We start from the raw sequence: 20,928 nt of genomic DNA on the forward strand, positions 1-20,928 counted from the left end.
TAAAAGCAGATAGTATACTTGCCAGATGTTGAATGTATTTTCTTTCCTCACATGTCTGATGCGCCTCTCTTAAAATACCATTAAATGACATTATATTGTAAATCATTATCAAACAACATTGATTAGACAACATTGAACAATTGAGTTCTATTGATATGCAACTGCTTTATTAGACAACATTGAACAATGGGAGAGTTCTATGGATATGCAGCTGCTTTGTTATTAATGTGAGCAACGTTTTGTGCTTGATAACAGTGTTAGTAGCTACACCAAAATGTCGCTCATGTTAGGTGAGGTGCAGTGAAGCATGAATACCCCACTCAGACACATTATACTGACTCCGAGCCAACCAGTCCTTGTTGTACCTATTAATGCCGAGCGCCAGACAGGGACCAACAAGTACCATATTTTAACGTCTTTTGGTATGACGTGGTCGGGGATCGAACCCGCGGCCTTCCGCTGTCCAGGTCGCTCATGTTAACAATAAAGAAGTTGTATATCCATAGAACTCTCCCCTTGTTCATCACTGCGACTTGTACATGCCATTCAAAGACATTATTAGACAACATTTTTAAAATTTAATTAGTCATTAAAGTCCATTTTGGATTATTTGTTTATGCAGAGTAACTAGATTTTTGGAGAAACCACAACAGTCCCTCAAGATTTTCACTTGTCTCAGAATACTGACTCCTGTCCTAGAATAATATAGATGATGTCTGATGATTAAAAATATGGTAGGTTTTTAGCTTTTGAAACTGAATCATTGTGATGACAATACTGCTGATGTAGTAGTCATGGTAACTGGTGTCTTAAAAGTTTCAAAGTTACGTTAGTTTTTAAACCCTGTAGCAGTATGATCTTGTATGTTTACTTCTTGTTCTGATCCACATCAGCTCAACAGGGGGCAGTGGGGTAGCCTTGTGGTTAAAATGTTCGATTCCCCACATGGGTACAATGTGTGAAGCCCATTTCTGGTGTTCCCTGCCATGATATTGCTGGAATATTGCTGGAATATTGCTAAAAGCGGCTTAAAGGTAAACTCAGTCACTGTTTAACAGGCGTCAGGGTCGATGTATTGATCAGGTTTTCTAATAATTGATCTTGTTGCTAGGTTGGAAAGGTCCACTGTATTGTGCTTGTTCCAATAGTTTATCAGATAGTGAAATACTTGCAACAGCAGCAATAATATGCTACTAGTCACTGAGAATGTTCATCTTACTTATCCTCAGCACAATTTATCACCTTCAAACAAGAATTATTTTCAAAGGCTACGTCAGTGATTGGATGCAATATGGAAAATGAAGTTGTACTTGTGGTATCTTGAATCAATGCCTGCAGTGAATAAATATCTTACCCTTGTCTTAACATCATTGTTTTATGTTTTGCAGAACATGATTCAACTGTCACAGCTTGAAAAGAAGAAATGAATATGTGTCTAACCACGAAAGACTCCATTCTGTTGATCTCTCAGAGGCTGCATATTCACTAAGTTGTGATCGTCACCGCATCAAGATGAATTCCTCAGGTAACCTTAGCAACCTGGACAGTGGAAGTGTTGGGATCAGTGCCACTGAAAGTTTCCACAATGACGGAACCGCAGTGTTATCGGTTCAGTTTGACCGGAAATCCTCCTTTCTGGCTCATGATCACAAGACCTCCACGCCAGGACGGACTGTGTCCAAGCCAATGAGTCTCGACATGTCCATGACGACTTATGCCTCTCTGAAGCCATCGGAAGCGCCGTCGGCCATATCTACCATCAGTGTTGGAGACGGGGACGATGATGTGAACACGACCTTGAGTTTCGAGGAATGTAGTGACCCACCAGGCTCACCTACGTTGCTGGACACGTCTGAAGGATCATCTCCAGCGATGTCCCCACCTCGCTCTGAACATCCGGGTGTTGAAGCAGACCTGCCCTGTTGACCCAAGTACCATTCCCGAGATTCGGGTGGAGGCGGAACCGGAGACACTTTACCCAGAAGACATCAGGGTGCCCATCCAGGGATATGAGGTCATGGAAGAGAGAGCCAAGTTCACTGTGAGTCATTTTAGAAAATGAATTTGAAAAGTCAGAGCTCCAGATAATCTTTTGAGCCATGGGGTAGCCAAATGGTTAAAGTGTTTTCTCGTCAAGTCGAAGACCCCCAGGTTTGAATCCCAACATGGGTACAATGTGTGAAGCCCATTTCTGGTGTCCCCCGCCGTAATATTGATTGAATATTGCTAAATGCGCCGTAAAACCATATTATTCTTCAGTATTGTCTCTATCACAGTATCATTCTTCAGTATTGGCTCCATTAAAGTATCATTCTTCAGTATTAGCTCCATCACCAGAATTATTCTTTAGTATTAGCTCCATCACAGTAATATTCATCAGTATTGGCTCCATCACCAGAATTATTCTTTAGTATTATTCTTCAGTATTGGCTCCATCACCTGTGTTATTCTCCAGTATTGGCTCCATCACCAGTATTATTCTTTAGTAATATTCATCAGTATTGGCTCCATCACCAGTATTATTCTTCAGTAATATTCATCAGTATTGGCTCCATCACCAGTATTATTCATCAGTATTGGCTCTATCACCAGTATTATTCTTCAGTATTATTCTTCAGTATTGGCTCCATCACCAGTATTATTCTTCAGTAATATTCATCAGTATTGGCTCCATCACCAGTATTATTCATCAGTATTGGCTCTATCACCAGTATTATTCTTCAGTAATATTCATCAGTATTATCCATCACCAGTATTATTCTTATTGGCATCACCAGTATTATTCTTCAGTAATATTCATCAGTATTGGCTCCATCACCAGTATTATTCATCAGTATTGGCTCTATCACCAGTATTATTCTTCAGTAATATTCATCAGTATTGGCTCCATCACCAGTATTATTCATCAGTATTGGCTCCATCACCAGTATTATTCTTCAGTAATATTCATCGGTCATCACCAGTATTATTCATCAGTATTGGCTCTATCACCAGTATTATTCTTCAGTAATATTCATCAGTATTGGCTCCATCACCAGTATTATTCATCAGTATTGGCTCCATCACCAGTATTATTCTTCAGTAATATTCATCAGTATTGGCTCCATCACCAGTATTATTCATCAGTATTGGCTCTATCACCAGTATTATTCTTCAGTAATATTCATCAGTATTGGCTCCATCACCAGGTCTTCATCAGTAATCATATTCATCAGTATTGGCTCCATCACCAGTATTATTCATCAGTCTCTATCACCAGTATTATTCTTCAGTAATATTCATCAGTATTGGCTCCATCACCAGTATTATTCATCAGTATTGGCTCCATCACCAGTATTATTCTTCAGTAATATTCATCAGTTTTGGCTCCATCACCAGTATTATTCATCAGTATTGGCTCTATCACCAGTATTATTCTTCAGTAATATTCATCAGTATTGGCTCCATCACCAGTATTATTTTTCAGTAATATTCATCAGTATTGGCTCTATAACTAGTATTATTCTTCAGTAATATTCATCAGTATTGGCTCCATCACCAGTATTATTCATCAGTATTGGCTCCATCACCAGTATTATTCTTCAGTAATATTCATCAGTATTGGCTCCATCACCAGGTTTATTCATCAGTAATGGCTCCATCACAAGTATTATTCTTCAGTAATATTCTCCAGTATTGGCTCAGGGGCTCAATTTTTTTTTAAAAGCCACATTAAGTGACTTTAAGAAAGTAACTTGTCCTGACTAATTTTCCCCTTGCCCTGATTTTATGACATAATCATGATGATGTAATAATGAAAGAATAAATCAACATGGTATTTGATGTTAATGTTTACTGGATTATTTATTGAAAAGTGATAAATAGCAAAGAAAGATAACTCTACTTTACTAAATTTAATAGCTACATTTTGAGCAGATATGAAATTAAAACCAAGTTTATTTGCAGCTTGAAACCGTAAGTGGACATTACCTAGTACTAGTAGCCCACGGACAAGTAAGATACCATTATTTGATTGTCCGAAATGAAAATGACTTGTCCCGGGCGTCGGGCGATGGGATTTTGAACCCTGTGGCTCCATCACCAGTATTATTCATTTGTATTATTCATCAGTATTGGCTCCATCACCTGCATTATTCAGGAGTATTAGTATGTATTGAGAGGTTTGGGTAAATATATATAAGCAAGATAAGAGCATCATTTTACCATGTTTATATTTTTCTTTGTAGGTCTACAAGATACAGGTTGAAAAGTCAGATCATGAATCCTGGTTTGTCTTCCGCCGTTATACAGATTTCAGTCATCTGAATGAAAAAGTATGTTCATACTATACATGCTATTGCCATAGTATTTGTGGTATTAAGGACAATAGGGTAGCCTATTTGTTAAAGGGTTAAAGCGTTCGCCTGCCATACAGAAAACTGGGATTCACACATGGATACAATGTGTGAAGCCTATTTCTGGTTTCCACCATGGTGATAGTGCTGGCAGCGCGAAACCATGCTTATTCACTCAATCTTGGTATTACTGATGTGTAAATCACCCCTGTTTAACTAAAGCTATGTGATGGTGGTCTGTAAATAATCAAGTCTGGGCCAGATAATCCAGTGATCAGCAGCATGTACATTGATGGGATACGATGACGTGTGAACCAAGTCAGCGAGCCTGATCACCTGATCCCGTTAGTTGCCTCTTATGACAAGCATGGGTTGCACAACACCAATTCTAACCCGGACCTTCACAGGTCTTGTTATTAGAGCTAATTGGCCCATTTCCGGTGTCCCCCGCCGTGATGTTGCTGGAATATTGCTAAAAGTGTCGTAAAACCAAATTCAGTCAGTAGAGCTAATTGGTGAAGATAGGATTACAGACTGGCGTATCCAAACAGGGTTGATGATTGTTTAGAAGAGGGCTGCGATGAGTTTTTGCTTCCCGGTTACCTAACCAACAATTACCTATATCTTTACTCAAATATATATGTCAAAATGAAATGTGAACTTCCTCCAAGTTAATGGTGCATTTAGTCTCTCACTGATTCTACATCTAGGAGCTGTGGTCATGTGCTGGAGTGTATGTTGATACTAGTCTTTGATGGAGTTAGATAATCACCAGAGAAAATTGTTGAGCAGACATTTCTGGGGAGTATTAATATCTGTTAGGATCCTTAGAATAGATTGGGACTAGTTCAGATTTTCTGCCTTGGTACCTAATAGCTTAATACCTGATACCCGCAAAGGTCCGGGCTAGAATATCGATCTTCAGTAACCCATGCTTGTTGATCCTGTTTGTTGCCTCTTGCTACAAGCATTGGGTTGCACAACACCAATTCTAACCTGGATCTTCACAGGTGGAAATCAGTTAGAAACATGAACTTCTGCAACTTGTAGTGTAGCTACATGGTAGCCAGTTATTATATTGTTGTGGCTATTGTGTGTGGAGCACAGTGGTGTAGTGGTTAGCATGCTGGCCTCTGATGCCAAAGGCCTGGGTTCAAATCCCGGTGGAGACACCAAAATTTGTGACCTGGGTCTCATACTATGTTGTGTCCTTGGGCAAGGCACTTCGTCCACATTGCACTCAGTCCACCCAGCTGTTTAAAATGGGTACCTGAAAAGCGGATGTACGGACCTATACGGTTGCGCTTAGCGCTTAGTAGCAGCTTTGAAAGTACAATTCCGTCAGGGTAATAATGTAACGCCCAGATAACAGCATCGTGTTGGATTCTAGGCGCAAAAATTAACATTATTATTATTATTCAACAATATATCTTGTGACTAACCATGGGTTCCTACACAGGGCCTGTCTGTCCTGTGTACCCGAGTTCCATCCGTTACGTAACTGATAACTTTTTTTTATCAGTACTAGATAAAGGAAAACTTGTGTACCTAAGGTACTTATCTTTTTCTTTTTTTCAATTTAGTTGCTGAGCATGTTCCCAGGCATCAGACTTTCTCTTCCACCTAAACGCTGGTTTCGTAGTAACTATGAGCGGGAGTTCCTGGATGATCGGTTGCAAGGCTTGCAGGCTTTCCTCAACAACGTCACAGGGCACAGTGACATCTGCAACAGGTTGGGTCAATATGCAATCCCATTTTACTTTTGTGTGATCAGCTATTATCCAGTTGTTTGCTTTCAAATCGGTTCTTCTCTACTGTAGAATCCTAGCCATGTAACAACCATGTTGGAAACCCAAACTGCTTGTCACACTAATTAAAGTATTCCCTTGATACCTGTTACCATGGTTACCAATGTTTGACATAACCATGGAGGTGAGGTGAGGTGAAATTGGGTTGAACGTCGTGCTTGAGAATATTTTGCTCATATGACGACGTGCATGCATGTGTATGTGTATGTGCGGCTGCTTGTACTAGCCCAGACTGAAGCTGGTTTTATAGTGCTAGCCCACTGAGATACCATGCCGCAGTGAAGCATGAATACCCCACTCAGACACATTATACTGACTCCGAGCAGACCAGTCCTTGTTGTACCCATTAATGCCGAGCGCCAGACAGGGACCAACAAGTACCATATTTTAACGTCTTTTGGGGATCGAACCCGTGACCTTCATCTCTCCGGGCGGACGCTCTAACCACTACACCACGGAGGCGATCGTGACATAACCATGGATAAAACTAGACTCACTACAAGGACTACCTGGGATGTGGAAGACTGCTGGTAGTACCCACTGTCCATTTCATGCCCAAATAGTCATTACACTAGGGTATAGGTGGTACAATCAGATAATACACTGTAAATCACTGTGCAGAGTTGCCTCCCTTGGGCATGCAAGGAACCCCTGATCGTGGTCCGAATCCTATATCAGCTCCATGCTCATGGGTTTCACCAAAGTAGTAAATGTGTGATATCTGTATCGCTTCAGGCTTTCCTTCCACTTTCAGTTCACATGTTATGATATGACGAGAATACTGTTAAAAAATGGAGTCTCTCACTCACTCACTCACTCACTCACTCACTCACGCACTCACTCACTCACTCACTCACTCACTCACTCACTCACTCACTCACTCACTCTCACTCACTCACTCACGCCACTCACTCACTCACTATGTTAAATCCAATTTCATGTTACCTAGCTCAGCTCCTACTTTTGATAAAAGAGAGTATCATACTCCCTCTATAATAGATGAAGATAACACTCCTTCCTTCATTACTTGCAGCAAGCCAGTTCGGGAGTTTTTCTGTTTCGATGATCCTCCCGGGCCTCATGACAGTCTTGAAGAGAGTCGGGTAAGTTTCCTGCTGCCATAGTAACACTTTGCTCAACAATATTTAAACTACATGACAATGATCTCTAAAAAAGTAACTCTGAATCAATCCAGTGGTTAACATCATGAGCATCGATCTCCCCAGCTGGGATACGATGACATGCATCAACCGAGTCTGTGAGTCCGACCACTAGGGCTTCATCAAAAATCAAATCTGACACCTTAGTTTCGATTTTCGATAACTATTATCACTATTTCGATTCAATATTTGAATACTCATTTACATTATTTCCACACAGCCAGAACACAATTTTGATTCCAACTCGAGCAGTTTCGAATGCTGAAATAAGGCGAAACATGATTGGTTGACACTGGGCAAATTATCCAATGAGAATTGTTGTTAGTAGGCATCGGCAAGTTGATGATGGGTTTCACGCTAAAAAAAGCCGAGTCGGAGAGTTAAATGAAATCTGATCTTTTTACATGTATGAAGAATCGAATCGAGGGTCCAATATCGAGAATCGAATCGAATCAAGGTCTGGTTGAATCATTGCAGCCTTTCTGACCACCTGGGTGCCGTTGTACAAAACAACCTTAGCGCTAAGGCTACCTTAAGTCAATGTTAAGGTGTGGGAGTTTCGGTCACCTTAGCGCTAAGATCGTTTTGTACAACAGCACCCAGATCCAATTTGTCACCTGTTATGACAAGGATGGGTTGCTGAAGACCAGAGACCAATTTTAAAAAGATCATATCAGGAGCACCTGCCACTGAATAGCATCTTTTATGGTTGCTGATATTGTTTGCAATCGGCCTTGTATCATTGTGATGTACCATGTGAGGATTAGGGGTTAGAACAGTTATTCAGCAACTGATGCTGGCCGTGAGACTTGACAAAATCTGCGGTAATCCTCACATCTGGGAATCTTTTCTCATTATATCAAACACTGGATTGCCTGGTCCATACATGTAGCCATCATGCAGCTGGTATGTTGCCGGGAGAGGTGCTAAACAGCAAAGCCATTGTGATGCTCTTAGCACTCCATATGATAAGCAGTTCTGATGATAATCATCATCGTCATTATGTTCATTCTTCAATTCTTCTACCATTCATGAAGTACATGCATATACTTGCATATACATCTGTCAGTATTATGCATGAAACCAGAAGAGCATTTTGTGTTACATGCCATAAAGGAATATAAAAACCTTGATCTGCAAAAGAGAAAGACTCCACTAGTAGGACATTTGTTTTGCCCATACGCCAGAATCGTTTCAACATCCTTGCATGTTGTTGAGGTCCTTGAATGAAAACAAATCCTGTGTATCTTTCAGGCTCTATGTGAGAACCTGGAAGAGACAACGTACCATCTCCGACAGGTACTGGACGACAGAGACCGGGAGATCCTATTGCTGAGGGAGGAGTTGGACCTATACAAGTCTCAGGTCGCCATGCTGTCGAAACGTCTCCGGTAGGTCAAAGCCTCTGTGATGAAATCAAACAATATCTATGGCAGTCTGTTGGGGATGTCCCAGAGTACGCACCTGCTGTAATATTGTCATAAAGGTCATAGGTCATAGGTCAAAGGTTACAGGTCACCGTGCTGTCAAAACATCTCCAAAAGGTCATGTCAAGGTCAACATGGATTTGTTCAATGATGTCTCTGCATGAATTCATGCTGTATAATTGTCAGGTTTGGAAGATGTGATTTGTTATACTATCTGCAATTTCACAACACTCATGTTGGTAAGGAAAGGAACTATCTACATGTTTCTTACATGTGGTTGATGATTCTGTCATGGTGTGTTTCTGAATGGTGACTGAAAACACAGTAATTTGCCTCCTTGTTTACTCACGATATCATCAGTCAAGGGATATCATCAGTCAGGGATATCATCAGTCAGGGATATCATCAGTCAAGGGATATCATCAGTCAAGGATATAATCAGTCAGGGATATCATCAGTCAAGGGATATCATTAGTCAAGGGATATCATCAGTCAAGGGATATCATTAGTCATGGGATATCATCAGTCAAGGGGTATCATCAGTCTAGGGATATCAGCTTTCAAGGGATATCATCAGTCAAGGGATATCATCAGTCAAGGGATATCATTAGTCATGGGATATCATCAGTCAAGGGGTATCATCAGTCAAGGGATATCATTAGTCAAGGGATATCATTAGTCAAGGGATATCATTAGACAGGGATCATCAGTCAAGGGATATCATCAGTCAAGGGATATCATCAGTCAAGGGATATCATTAGTCAAGGGATATCATTAGTCAAGGGATATCATTAGACATGGGATATCATTAGTCAAGGGATATCATTAGTCAAGGGATATCCTGTTTGTGCAGCTTTCTCTGTTGTATTATTGCATTTTATCTTCTTGTTTATCAACAGGGATTACGATGACTGTACTTTCTCAACTGAGTCTTAGCAGGTGTGCGCACTTTATCTCCAATTTCTTGTGAGAAAAATACACAATAATGAGACTTAATGCATTTTGATTTCCACATTTGAAATGCCAGACAGAAATGGGTATTTTGTGTTTATCTGATGGATGTTATCTGCAGCTGGCGGGATTGTTTCAGGATCAACACTTGGACGAATCATACATCTACACGACAGAAGTACATGAATTTGAAAAATCCTTCTAGAAGACATACACCGACCACATCCAAGCAAACTCCAAGATATAACAGCTTAGTTGTCACAATGATGGAAAGATCTCGGTATCCACGATGACTCACTGGGTCGGTGGAGTCACGTGTGTTATGTGTGCTGAAGCAGAACCAGAACCAGTCAGCTTGAGGATACTAGATTCACAGCTTCTGGAATTTTGATCAACTGTTGTGTTGTGGAGTTTTGATCCACAGTGTCTGATGGAGTTTGGACCTTCAGTGGCTGGTGGAGTTTGGACCCTCAGTGGCTGCTGGAGTTTGGACCTTCAGTTGCTGTCGGAGTTTGGACCCTCCGTGGCTGCTGGAGTTCGGCTCCTCAGTGGCTGGTGAAGTTTGGACCCTCAGTGGCTGGTGGAGTTAGGATCCTCAGTGGCTGGTGGAGTTTGAATCCTCCGTGGCTGGTGGAGGTGGGATCCTCCGTGGCTGATGGAGTTTGAACCTTCAGTGGCTGGTGGAGTTTGGACCCTCAGTGGCTGGTGGAGTTTGAACCTTCAGTGGCTGGTGGAGTTTGTACCTTCAGTGGCTGGTGGAGTTTGGATCCTCAGTGCCTGGTGGAGTTTGGACCCTCAGTGGCTGGTGGAGTTTGGATCCTCAGTGGCTGCTGGAGTTTGGACCCTCAGTGGCTGGTGGAGTTTGGACCCTCAGTGGCTGGTGGAGTTTGGATCCTCAGTGGCTGGTGGAGTTTGGACCCTCAGTGGCTGGTGGAGTTTGGATCCTCAGTGGCTGGTGGAGTTTGGACCCTCAGTGGCTGCTGGAGTTTGGATCCTCAGTGGCTGCTGGAGTTTGGATCCTCAGTGGCTGCTGGAGTTTGGACCAGCTGTGTCTCGAGGAGTTAAGATCAGCATTCACTGGTGGAGTTTGGACCCTCAGTGGCTGGTGGAGTTTGGACCCTCAGTGGCTCGTGAAGTTTGGATCCTCAGTGGCTGGTTAAGTTTGGATCGTCAGTGGCTGCTGGAGTTTGGACCTTCAGTGGCAGATGGAGTTTTGATCCTCAGTGGCTGGTGGAGTTTGGACCCTCAGTGGCTGGTGAAGCTTGGATCCTCCGTGGCTGAGGCTGGAGTTTTTGGACCCTCAGTGGCTGTTGGAGCTTGGACCCTCCTCAGTGGCTGGTGGAGCTTGGACCCTCAGAGGCTGGTGGAGCTTGGTTCCTCCAGAGTGGGACCCTGGAGTTTGGACCCTCCTCAGTGGCTGCTGGAGTTTGGACCCTCAGTGGCTGGTGGAGTTTGGATCCTCAGTGGCTGGTGGAGTTTGAATCTCTGGTGGAGTTTAGGATCCTGCTGTGGCTGGTGGAGTTTGGATCCTCAGTTTGGACCCTCAGTGGCTGGTGGAGCTTGGACCCTCAGTGGCTGGTGGAGGTGGAGTGGCTGGTGGATCCTCACCCTCAGTGGCTGGTGGGAGTTTGGATCCTCAGTGGCTGTGGAGTTTGGACCCTGGCTTGTGGAGTTGGACCCTGGTGGCTGGTGGAGTTGGGATCCTCAGTGGCTGCTGGAGTTTGGACCCTCAGTGCCTGATGGAGTTTGGATCCTCTGTGGCTGCTGGAGTTTGGACCTTCAGTGGCTGGTGGAGTGTGGATCCTCTGTGGCTGGTGGAGTTTGGATCCTCAGTGGCTGGTAGAGTTTGGACCAGCTGTGTCTCGAGGAGTTAAGATCAGCATTCACTGGTGAAGTTTGGACCCTCAGTGGCTGGTGGAGTTTGGACCCTCAGTGGCTTGTGAAGTTTGAATTCCTCCTCGTGGCTGGTGGAGTTGGGATCCTCTGTGGCTGCTGGAGTTTGAACCTTCAGTGGCTGGTGGAGTTTGGATCCTCAGTGGCTGGTGGAGTTTGGACCCTCAGTGGCTGGTGGAGTTTGGACCCTCAGTGGCTGGTGGAGTTTGGATCCTCAGTGGCTGGTGGAGTTTGGACCTTCAGTGGCTGGTGGAGTTTGAACCTTCAGTGGCTGGTGGAGTTTGGATCCTCCGTGGCTGGTGGAGTTTGGACCCTCAGTGGCTGGTGGAGTTTGGACCCTCAGTGGCTGGTGGAGTTTGGATCCTCAGTGGCTGGTGGAGTTTGGACCCTCAGTGGCTGGTGGAGTTTGGATCCTCAGTGGCTGGTGGAGTTTGGACCTTCAGTGGCTGGTGGAGTGTGGATCCTCTGTGGCTGGTGGAGTTTGGATCCTCAGTGGCTGGTGGAGTTTGGACCCTCAGTGGCTGGTGGAGTTTGGATCCTCAGTGGCTGGTGGAGTTTGGACCCTCAGTGGCTGATGGAGTTTGGATCCTCTCAGTGGCTGGTGGAGTTTGGACCCTCAGTGGCTGGTGGAGTTTGGACCCTCAGTGGCTGGTGGAGTTTGGATCCTCAGTGGCTGGTGGAGTTTGGACCCTCAGTGGCTGATGGAGTTTGGATCCTCAGTGGCTGGTGGAGTTTGGACCTCAGTCAGTGGCTGCTGGAGTTTGGACCCTCAGTGGCTGGTGGAGTTTGGATCCTCTGTGGCTGCTGGAGTTTGGACCCTCAGTGGCTGCTGGAGTTTGGAGCTGGTGGAGTTTGGATCCTCAGTGGCTGCTGGAGGAGTTTGGACCCTCAGTGGCTGCTGGAGTTTGGACCCTCAGTGGCTGGTGGAGTTTGGATCCTCAGTGGCTGCTGGAGTTTGGACCTTCAGTGGCTGGTGGAGTTTGGATCCTCTGTGGCTGGTGGAGTTTGGATCCTCAGTGGCTGGTAGAGTTTGGACCAGCTGTGTCTCGAGGAGTTAAGATCAGCATTCACTGGTGAAGTTTGGACCCTCAGTGGCTGGTGGAGTTTGGACCCTCAGTGGCTCGTGAAGTTTGGATCCTCAGTGGCTGGTTAAGTTTGGATCCTCAGTGGCTGCTGGAGTTTGGACCCTCAGTGGCTGGTGGAGTTTTGATCCTCAGTGGCTGGTGGAGTTTGGACCCTCAGTGGCTGCTGGGATCCTCAGTGGCTGCTGGAGTTTGGACCCTCAGTGGCTGGTGGAGTTTGGACCCTCAGTGGCTGGTGGAGCTTGGATCCTCCGTGGTGGCTGCTGGAGTTTGGACCCTCTGTCAAGAGACCTGGTGGTGTGTCAAGCATAGTCTACTGCAGACAAGAGATATGATGGTATGTCTAGCATACAGCCTACTACAGAATAGAGACCAATGATATAGGCACGAATATAAAGCTCTATTTATTACCGAAGTCGTCAAGTTGAGGAAAATAAACCAAATCTACTTTCAAACTTAGGCTGGCTACCCACCTTGGAACGCAATGTCAATAAACATGACATCATAGCATTGTTTGTGTCAAAGTGATATTTCGCCCTGGGGCATCGTATGAAAAATATGACCCCCAATATTTTCGCCCTCGGTAATAATTTCCATTAAGCAACCTTCCAGTTGTGGGTGTATTGTATGGTGTTCTCTATCATATTTTGAGTACATTGTTCTAGAATTTCTAGGTGGTTGCCAGTGCCTTGATGCCAATATCTACAACAGTGAAGCTTTGTCATGATGGAAACAGTATCTCTTTTTCTACTCAAAAACTTACATCATCATGTGGTCAGGTTTGCCGACTTGGTCTGTGCATGTCATCGTCAGTGAGTGAGTGTAGTTTTACGCCGCACTCAGCAGTATTCCAGTTATATGGCAGCAGTTTGTAAATAATCGAGTCTTGACCAGGTAATCCAGTGATCAACAGCATGAGCATCAATCCACGCAATAGGGTTACAATGACATGTGCCAAGTCATCGAGAAGGTCCGTTAGTCGCCTCTTATGACAAGCATTGGTTACTGAAAATCAATTTTAAGCCAGATCTTTACGGGTTGCATGTCATCAGTATCCAAATGAAGTAGATTGATGCTCATATGTCCATCACTGGATTGTCTGGTCCAGACTTCCTTATTTGCAGACCGACATCATATGTGGAATATTGCTGAGTATGCAGAGATGCCATTCCATACGATTTTATTGTATTCATTATGAATAAAACAACACAATATACGCTAGCACGATAGCAGTAAAAATATACAATTTTTTAATAAAATACATTAAATCAAATTATCAAATAGCATACATACCATACACAATAAATTTCAACCACATTTTATTCAGTATCAAGCTTTATGTGGATACTTAATACTGATTTAGGCGAATACACTGTTAATAACAGGCTCTTAGAATATCTATATGTTTTTTATCAAATATGAAAACCCTTTGGAAAAATTAGAAAAATTAGTCATTTGGCATCAGTTTTTGACCAATAGGGCTAAATTAGGGTTGGCATCTCTGAGTGTGGCATTAAACAACAACCAACTACTCAAAGACAAATATGAAAATGTTCGTGTCCAAGTCTTGAGGTCAAACTGAGGTCATGTTTGTTTTGCAGGGAGGTGTCAGGCGTGAGGGACACGTCGGCTCTGATGTCGCCAATATCGAACGAGTTCTCCGTGGCTGAATGTGACATGGAGGTCAGCCTGGAGCCGGAAGCTGATCAGTCTCATCCCCTGCCCTCTAGTGACAGCAGGTACGGTCTTGTACTCTCATTGTACTCATACACATAGAATGCAAGATTTCAACTGAATAATTTTTGTTTAAAATAATTTTTAATGGTATTAGTCATCTGAAGTAAATTATTTTGGTAAGCCTATTTCATTGCATGGATTATTTTGTAAACTTGACCAAACTATTCTTATCTTTATTTTTCTGTTTTGATGTCATTTTTAATATTTCTCTTTCATTCCCATTTATACCATTCTCTTCTCACAGAGGTTACTTGTCATATCTTCCTACAAACATCTGTTCTAATACGGCCTTTTCATGGTGCAGGTCTTCAGGCCTCGTGATTGGTTGCAATCAGATTTAGTTGTGCAATCAGCGATGTTGTTTCAAAAGTGATCATTCGCAAGGTCTCGGTAATTTCCATATGCTTTGGGAAAACTAGAACCTCTTCCCCTGCACGATGCACAAACATTTCTTCTAGACAGAACTCAGTCATGTAATAGCGGATCACTGGCGCCTCCATCGCCCTTGTTGACAACGGGCAAGCTAGCCATTAAATGCCTTGTGTGTCACATCAACACAAGTCCCCGGCAGAGGAGGGATATTTGTGGCCCCACATTTGCTTGTATTAGTCTAGTTGGATCTAAGTCGATGTAACATGTGTTCTGATTGGATAGAGAGAAGGGAGATAATTCGTGTTGAGATTTTTAGCCGCTAGGGGATTTTAGGAGAACCGCGAATTAAGGCCTTTTTAGAACAGAGGTTCATAGGAAGATACGACAAGTAACCTGTGGGAAGAGAATGCATTTATACATGTTGATATAATGTTTCAGGAAGTTTTAGTCTGATGTGGTTAATTGTCAGATACTGTCAAAACTTTGTGTATCCCATTTTGTTTGGTCAAACAACACCAGGTTAGGCATATTCCTAAAAGTCAAAAACCCATGAAGATCCGGGTTAGAATTGGTCCTCAATTACCCATGCTTGTTGTGAGGGTGACTAACGGGATCGGGTGGTCAGGCTCGCTGACTTGGTTGACACGTCATCGTATCCCATTGCGTAGATCGATGCTCATGCTGTTGATCACTGGATTGTCTGACTTGATTCCAGACTCGATTATTTACAGCCTGCTGTCATATAGCTGGAATATTGCTGATTGTGGCATAAAACTAAACTCACTCACTCCTTAAAGTCAGCACCAGTCATAGTTGGGTTATTTAGACACCATTTGTATGTCAGTCAGTGTACCCAGTGGCATGGGTGGTCCAGCTGGCTAGGGCACTGTGCCCTGATTTTGTTTCTAAGTTTGCAGCTCAATACCCATGCTCAGTGCTGAGTGATGAATGTGTGAGATTTGCATCACTATGGGATTGCCTTACACATTTAAACTGACATGCCATGATACCATTGGAATACTATAAACAGCTTATACCCAAACTTACTCCCTTCCTGACTTTCACAGCTTACAAACTCAGGGGTGGAAATAACTTTAAAATTGATAGTGTACTCCAGTACAGTGGCACATGTAAAGTCACTTGCCCTGATAATTTTTTCCACTATACTGCCCGTTTTCTTGCTGATTTTTTAAATAAACAACATAAATAACATTGGAAAGTCAACTGGACACTGGTACAGTGTGATATACAAATTTGCTTGCCCGACAGAAAAAAACACTGGACTCGGATGTCGGGTTATTTCCACCCCTGAAACTGTCTCTGAAACCTGAGTTCGTAAGAATTCCAATGTAACCCTTCCATTATTTTAAGGCCTTCAGTTTTATGCTGTTGTTACACATTCCACTGACTGGAGACCATGGTTTCCTTGCAGACTCGAGGATGGGAATCGGGAAACTTCAACACCGATTCCAGACAAGGATCATCCGGCTGTCGGAAAGAGCCCCCAAACATCCCACGTGGTCCCAGTCATGGTGCACAGCGAGGCAGAAGATAATACATAGTTGGAGTTACCTCCCTTCTGCTCCATTATCGTGGCCAAAAGTGTGAACAAACCTGTTGGAATCTGCATACATGGTGCTCGTCAATATTTAACCTCCCGAGAACTCTAACATGAAATGAAAACTATCTAAATTCTCAAGTTACCATTTGGAATTAATCACGAAATCGCATATATACCGCATGTATGTGATCTGCACAGCCTTGCTCATAAATAACTGTGACGTTCACATATTGTCACAGTACAGTGTGTGGAATAATATAATTCTTTATAGTTGTATCTTCACAAGACACTGGTGATATTTCTGGGTGTCCGACCCTGTTTTCTGAAGTGCTACTCTCTCTCACAATGTGGATGACATTTTATACACGTGCCTTTTGAATGTTTTGTTTTGTATCAATTGAATTAATTTCATATTCACACGATAATGACTGCATATTGGCACTTTCACAATTTGAATATTTATTGCTCATGTAGATACACACTGTACATATTACATGCTAATGGGATAATGCATGTCCGGAATTCTGTCTACAGAACAATCATGACTGGATGAATTGTATATAAATACCATCGTCCCAAATTCGGTGATAATCTTGTACATATAACGCATTTATGATAACTTATTTGTATGGAGTTTCCCTACAGGCTGCAGAGACCATCACTTTCTATGTTATTTCAATTTAGAAAAAAATAGTTCCATATGTTTAGCATCACAATTAATTAATAACTGAAGTATTAAGCAGCCATGAATACATTTCCATGAATACGTATTAGTAGAGATCAAATTTGATTTGATTACTGGTAACAGTTTGTGTATTTCAAAAGTCCTTGGTCTATGATTTCAGCTGTGTACTGTCAAGTAGGAAGTATTTGAAATTGTTCAGGATATCAAAGTCAGTCCGAAAAATGTTTAAAATTATTTACATTTACATTGAGTATTTCTCCATTTGTGTCTCAAGTTTGCGCAAAAATAATGAACATATTTTTACTACATTGAAATAACAGAAAGTTATGGGCTGTAGAGCTGTGTGATGATACTGACAGTCTATGCCAGAGTACTTATCTTGTGTTCAGCATTGCTTTAGATTGAGATAAATGCTTTGCTTAGATATACTCCAGCAGCAATGAGAGGTAGTTTTGTCACTTGATATTACAATTCTGATCTCAACTTTGCAATTGAAAATATATAGCTGACCTGTACTGTTATAATTTTGAATTTAATGTCCTATTTTTTTATTTCCTTGAATACCATTACTTATTATTGTAAGGTTCCTATTTTTTTTAGTTCAAATGTAAAGATTTTGATTGTTGAAAGTGGATAAATTTGCACGATGAATTTTATCTGTTTTAACGAAATCTGAGTCAGTATTATAATATTATTCTGATTTCCTGATGATTTTATCTCTTTTAGTGGTAATTCAGAAAAGGTTTTAGGACAAATATTTGTTGATTGGTTGAAAACAGTATTATTCCAAAGGTGTTGTTAAGTTAATGGTTTCCTTTGGAAAAAGATATTTAATCTCCCCTTAAAATTGTTAAAACGGGAATATATATAACCAGTGAATTTTAATATAAGTTATTTCCATTTTTGTTTTATCTGGGAAACAAAGCTGTTATTGGATTTTCTTCTTCAAATCAGTATTTGTAATATTGTTTTGATTTTTCGACTTCTTTCGCAAGCGGTGAGGATATTTATGGTATCATCTTGTATACCCAGTAAAGAGTCCTCAGAATAACATGCTGGTATTAAGGGCTGACAGAGCATTAGCTGGTGACATTGGCGGATTATGACTTATCATAGATCGTCAAGCTCCTCACAGTGATAGCCTGTCCACAGAACTGTTCAAGCTTTGGCTCCTCAAGCAGATTCGATTATCCATGTGGGTACAATGTGTGAAACCCATTTATAGTGTCGCTGTCATGATAATGCTGCAATGTGTTGCTGCAAGCGGCATAAAACCTCAATCAATCAATCACTCAATCACTCACCAGTCACAGCTCCACACTGTGTGATGTTCACTGATCACACCGAAGACCCGGGTTCGATTTCCCACATGTATGTACAATGTATGAAACCCATTTCTGGTGTCCCCTGCCGTGATATTGCTGGAATATTGCTAAAAGCGGCATAAAACTAAACTCACTCACTCATTATGTCATGAAACAATCGGATCAGACAAACATAAACTCATCCTGAAAGAGTATGTAAATCTTTTCCAAATTCATTACGATGTTATTTCCAATGTTCTATTTCAATGTCAAGTGTTCTCGTCCCGATATGGCTGAAATATTGCCGATGTGACGTTAAATAATAACTCACTCACTCACTCATTTCCAATGACAAACACAAGAGCATATACATGCATGTTAGCACATTTGGGGTGTCCACAATTTGAGATTTATAAGTCACGGTCACAGCTTCCCACTGTGTGATGGGGTGGTGGGGTAGCCTAGTGGTTAAAGTGTTCAGTTCATCACGCAGAAGGCCCAGTTTCGATTCCCAACATGGGTACAAGGTGTGAAGCAGATTTCTGGTGTCCCGTGCTGTAATATTGCTGGAATATTGCTAAAAGCAGTGTAAAACCCAACTCACTCTCTCACTCACTTCCTACAGCATGACTCAAATGTATGACACCTACATAATATAGTCCGTTTGGCTCAAAAGCGGACCGATGAATTGCAATCTAACTCGAAAACTAATAACCATAAAATACTCAATGAACACTGATCATAATGAAAACGTCACACCAACTCTGAGAGGTGTTTGCAGAATTGATGTCCTAAAAATAAAAAGTTGTTAAACAAACTATCATTAAAATATCGACACAGTTCACTATTTGTTACGAGGGAGGAGTGCTGAGAAAGGGACAGCCGGGTGTGCGAGAAAGGATGGAGCGGCACAGCACAGGTTAATGAATCAATAACTTTGTCGGCACTTGTGCACATGCTTCCTAACACCTGGCTGTCCCTTTCTCTGCACTCCTCCCTCGTAACAAATAGTGAACTGTGTCAATATTTTAATGATAGTTTCTTAAACAACTTTTTGGTGGAGTCCGGAAAATTTTCAAATATAAGAAAGCTGTTGGGTATTAGTAAATGATAAACATGTGTACTATTTATATTTTTGTGGCAGTTTTGTACAATGAAAAAATTTGCAATTCATCAGTCCGTTTCTGACTCAAACAGACTGTACAGCTCTTCAGTCTTTGGAGGCTGGTTACCTTGTGGTTATATGTGTAGCTTATCCTGCTGCGAGTCCTGGTTTGATTCCCACAATGTGTGAAGCTCATGTTTGTTGGCCTAGTCGTGAAATTGTTGGAATATTTTCAAAAGCTGCGTAAAACGATCATCACTCACCAATGGCTTGTTTCCCTATCAGTTCTCTTTGTAAATAATGAACTAAAACTGTATCTACTTGGAATCCTATTTTTATTGTTTTTATTTATTTTTGTTTTGCATTTTTCACTTATTTCAACCTTAGCTTTAGTCTTGTGTGTGCAATAGTCGAGACAGTTAAGGCTTTTGTCCTAATGTGGTGTGTTGGGGCATTGTTTGCGTTTTTCTTAGTTGGTTTAATTACACAGTGTTCATGAATAGTCAAATTACATCAACTGCAGAAACAAGTAAAGCTGAATGTAATGTATTTGAATGTCAGAGCTTTAAACAAACAACCATATTTAAACAATAAATTAAAATTATTTTTTAGCCATTCTAGAATACAGAGATAAGAAAATAAGACTCCCTTGGAAGTTATTTTTTTATTTCTGTTTGTACAGATGACAGTTTCTGATATGCCAATCATTACTTATATCTTTACTCTTTTTGTAATTTTATAGCATTCATTACAATATTTTCCACCCAGTTCCACCAAAACAAATACGAGAAAGGTATTATGAATTTTGTCAAACAATACTTTGAGAGTTTGTTCAGTTCTTGACCTCCTGGCAGCCATTGTCAATTGCACAACCAATAAGTTATCATTTTTCTTAGGTTGTGAAAAGGTTTACACATTTCCGAGTGATTATTTTGGCAAAATATTATTTATTTTCATCACAACCATAGAGTTATTTTTGCTAATAATGATTACTAAATTATATTGAACATTGATTGTAGACCCCATTTATCCAAGATAGGAACGCCGCCATATGGCTGGAATATTGCTGAGTGCGGCATAAAACTAAACTCACTCACTCACTATCCAAGATAGTGTGAATAGCTACAGTCTACAATAGCTACAATCTACAATAGCTACAATGTTTGTGTTTTAGCCAGTCATAGGTAGATGCCACTATATACTACTCAACAGAAGTTAAGGAACACTTCATTCTTTCATATGTAAAGTACTGATGGATAATGGTCTTCTTAACTTCTCTTGAGGAGTATTCATGGCTTGTGGTAAATTCTATGTCAGTGTGTTTCAGCCTTAATGCAAATCTCACTCAGTTTACAAACACATACACAGTTTGACTCGTGTATAATCTTCAAGCATCATATGTTTAACATTTCAGTTTGCCTAAATGATGCCACTAAGCAACCTTTTTACCCCTCTGACTCTTATTTTAATTCGGCAAACTTATTTCAGAACATAGCTACCATAACTATT

At 41.6% G+C, this 20,928-nt stretch overlaps 1 protein-coding gene across 1 annotated transcript; it reads left to right on the plus strand.

Annotated features, from left to right (window-relative positions):
• Positions 1-1,512: 1,512 nt before the first annotated feature.
• LOC124287884 (sorting nexin-16-like) lies at positions 1,513-17,501 on the plus strand. Its single transcript, XM_046724363.1, has 8 exons — positions 1,513-1,762; positions 1,803-2,041; positions 4,227-4,313; positions 5,918-6,066; positions 7,176-7,245; positions 8,557-8,693; positions 14,257-14,394; positions 16,197-17,501. Exons 1-8 carry the CDS (start codon positions 1,513-1,515, stop codon positions 16,324-16,326), a joined length of 1,200 nt encoding a protein of 399 aa, XP_046580319.1. The 3' UTR covers positions 16,327-17,501.
• Positions 17,502-20,928: the final 3,427 nt, after the last annotated feature.

The sequence above is a fragment of the Haliotis rubra genome, unplaced genomic scaffold, assembly GCF_003918875.1.
Source record: "Haliotis rubra isolate DU_JTF1 unplaced genomic scaffold, ASM391887v1 Scf408, whole genome shotgun sequence".
Classification (NCBI taxonomy): domain Eukaryota; kingdom Metazoa; phylum Mollusca; class Gastropoda; order Lepetellida; family Haliotidae; genus Haliotis; species Haliotis rubra.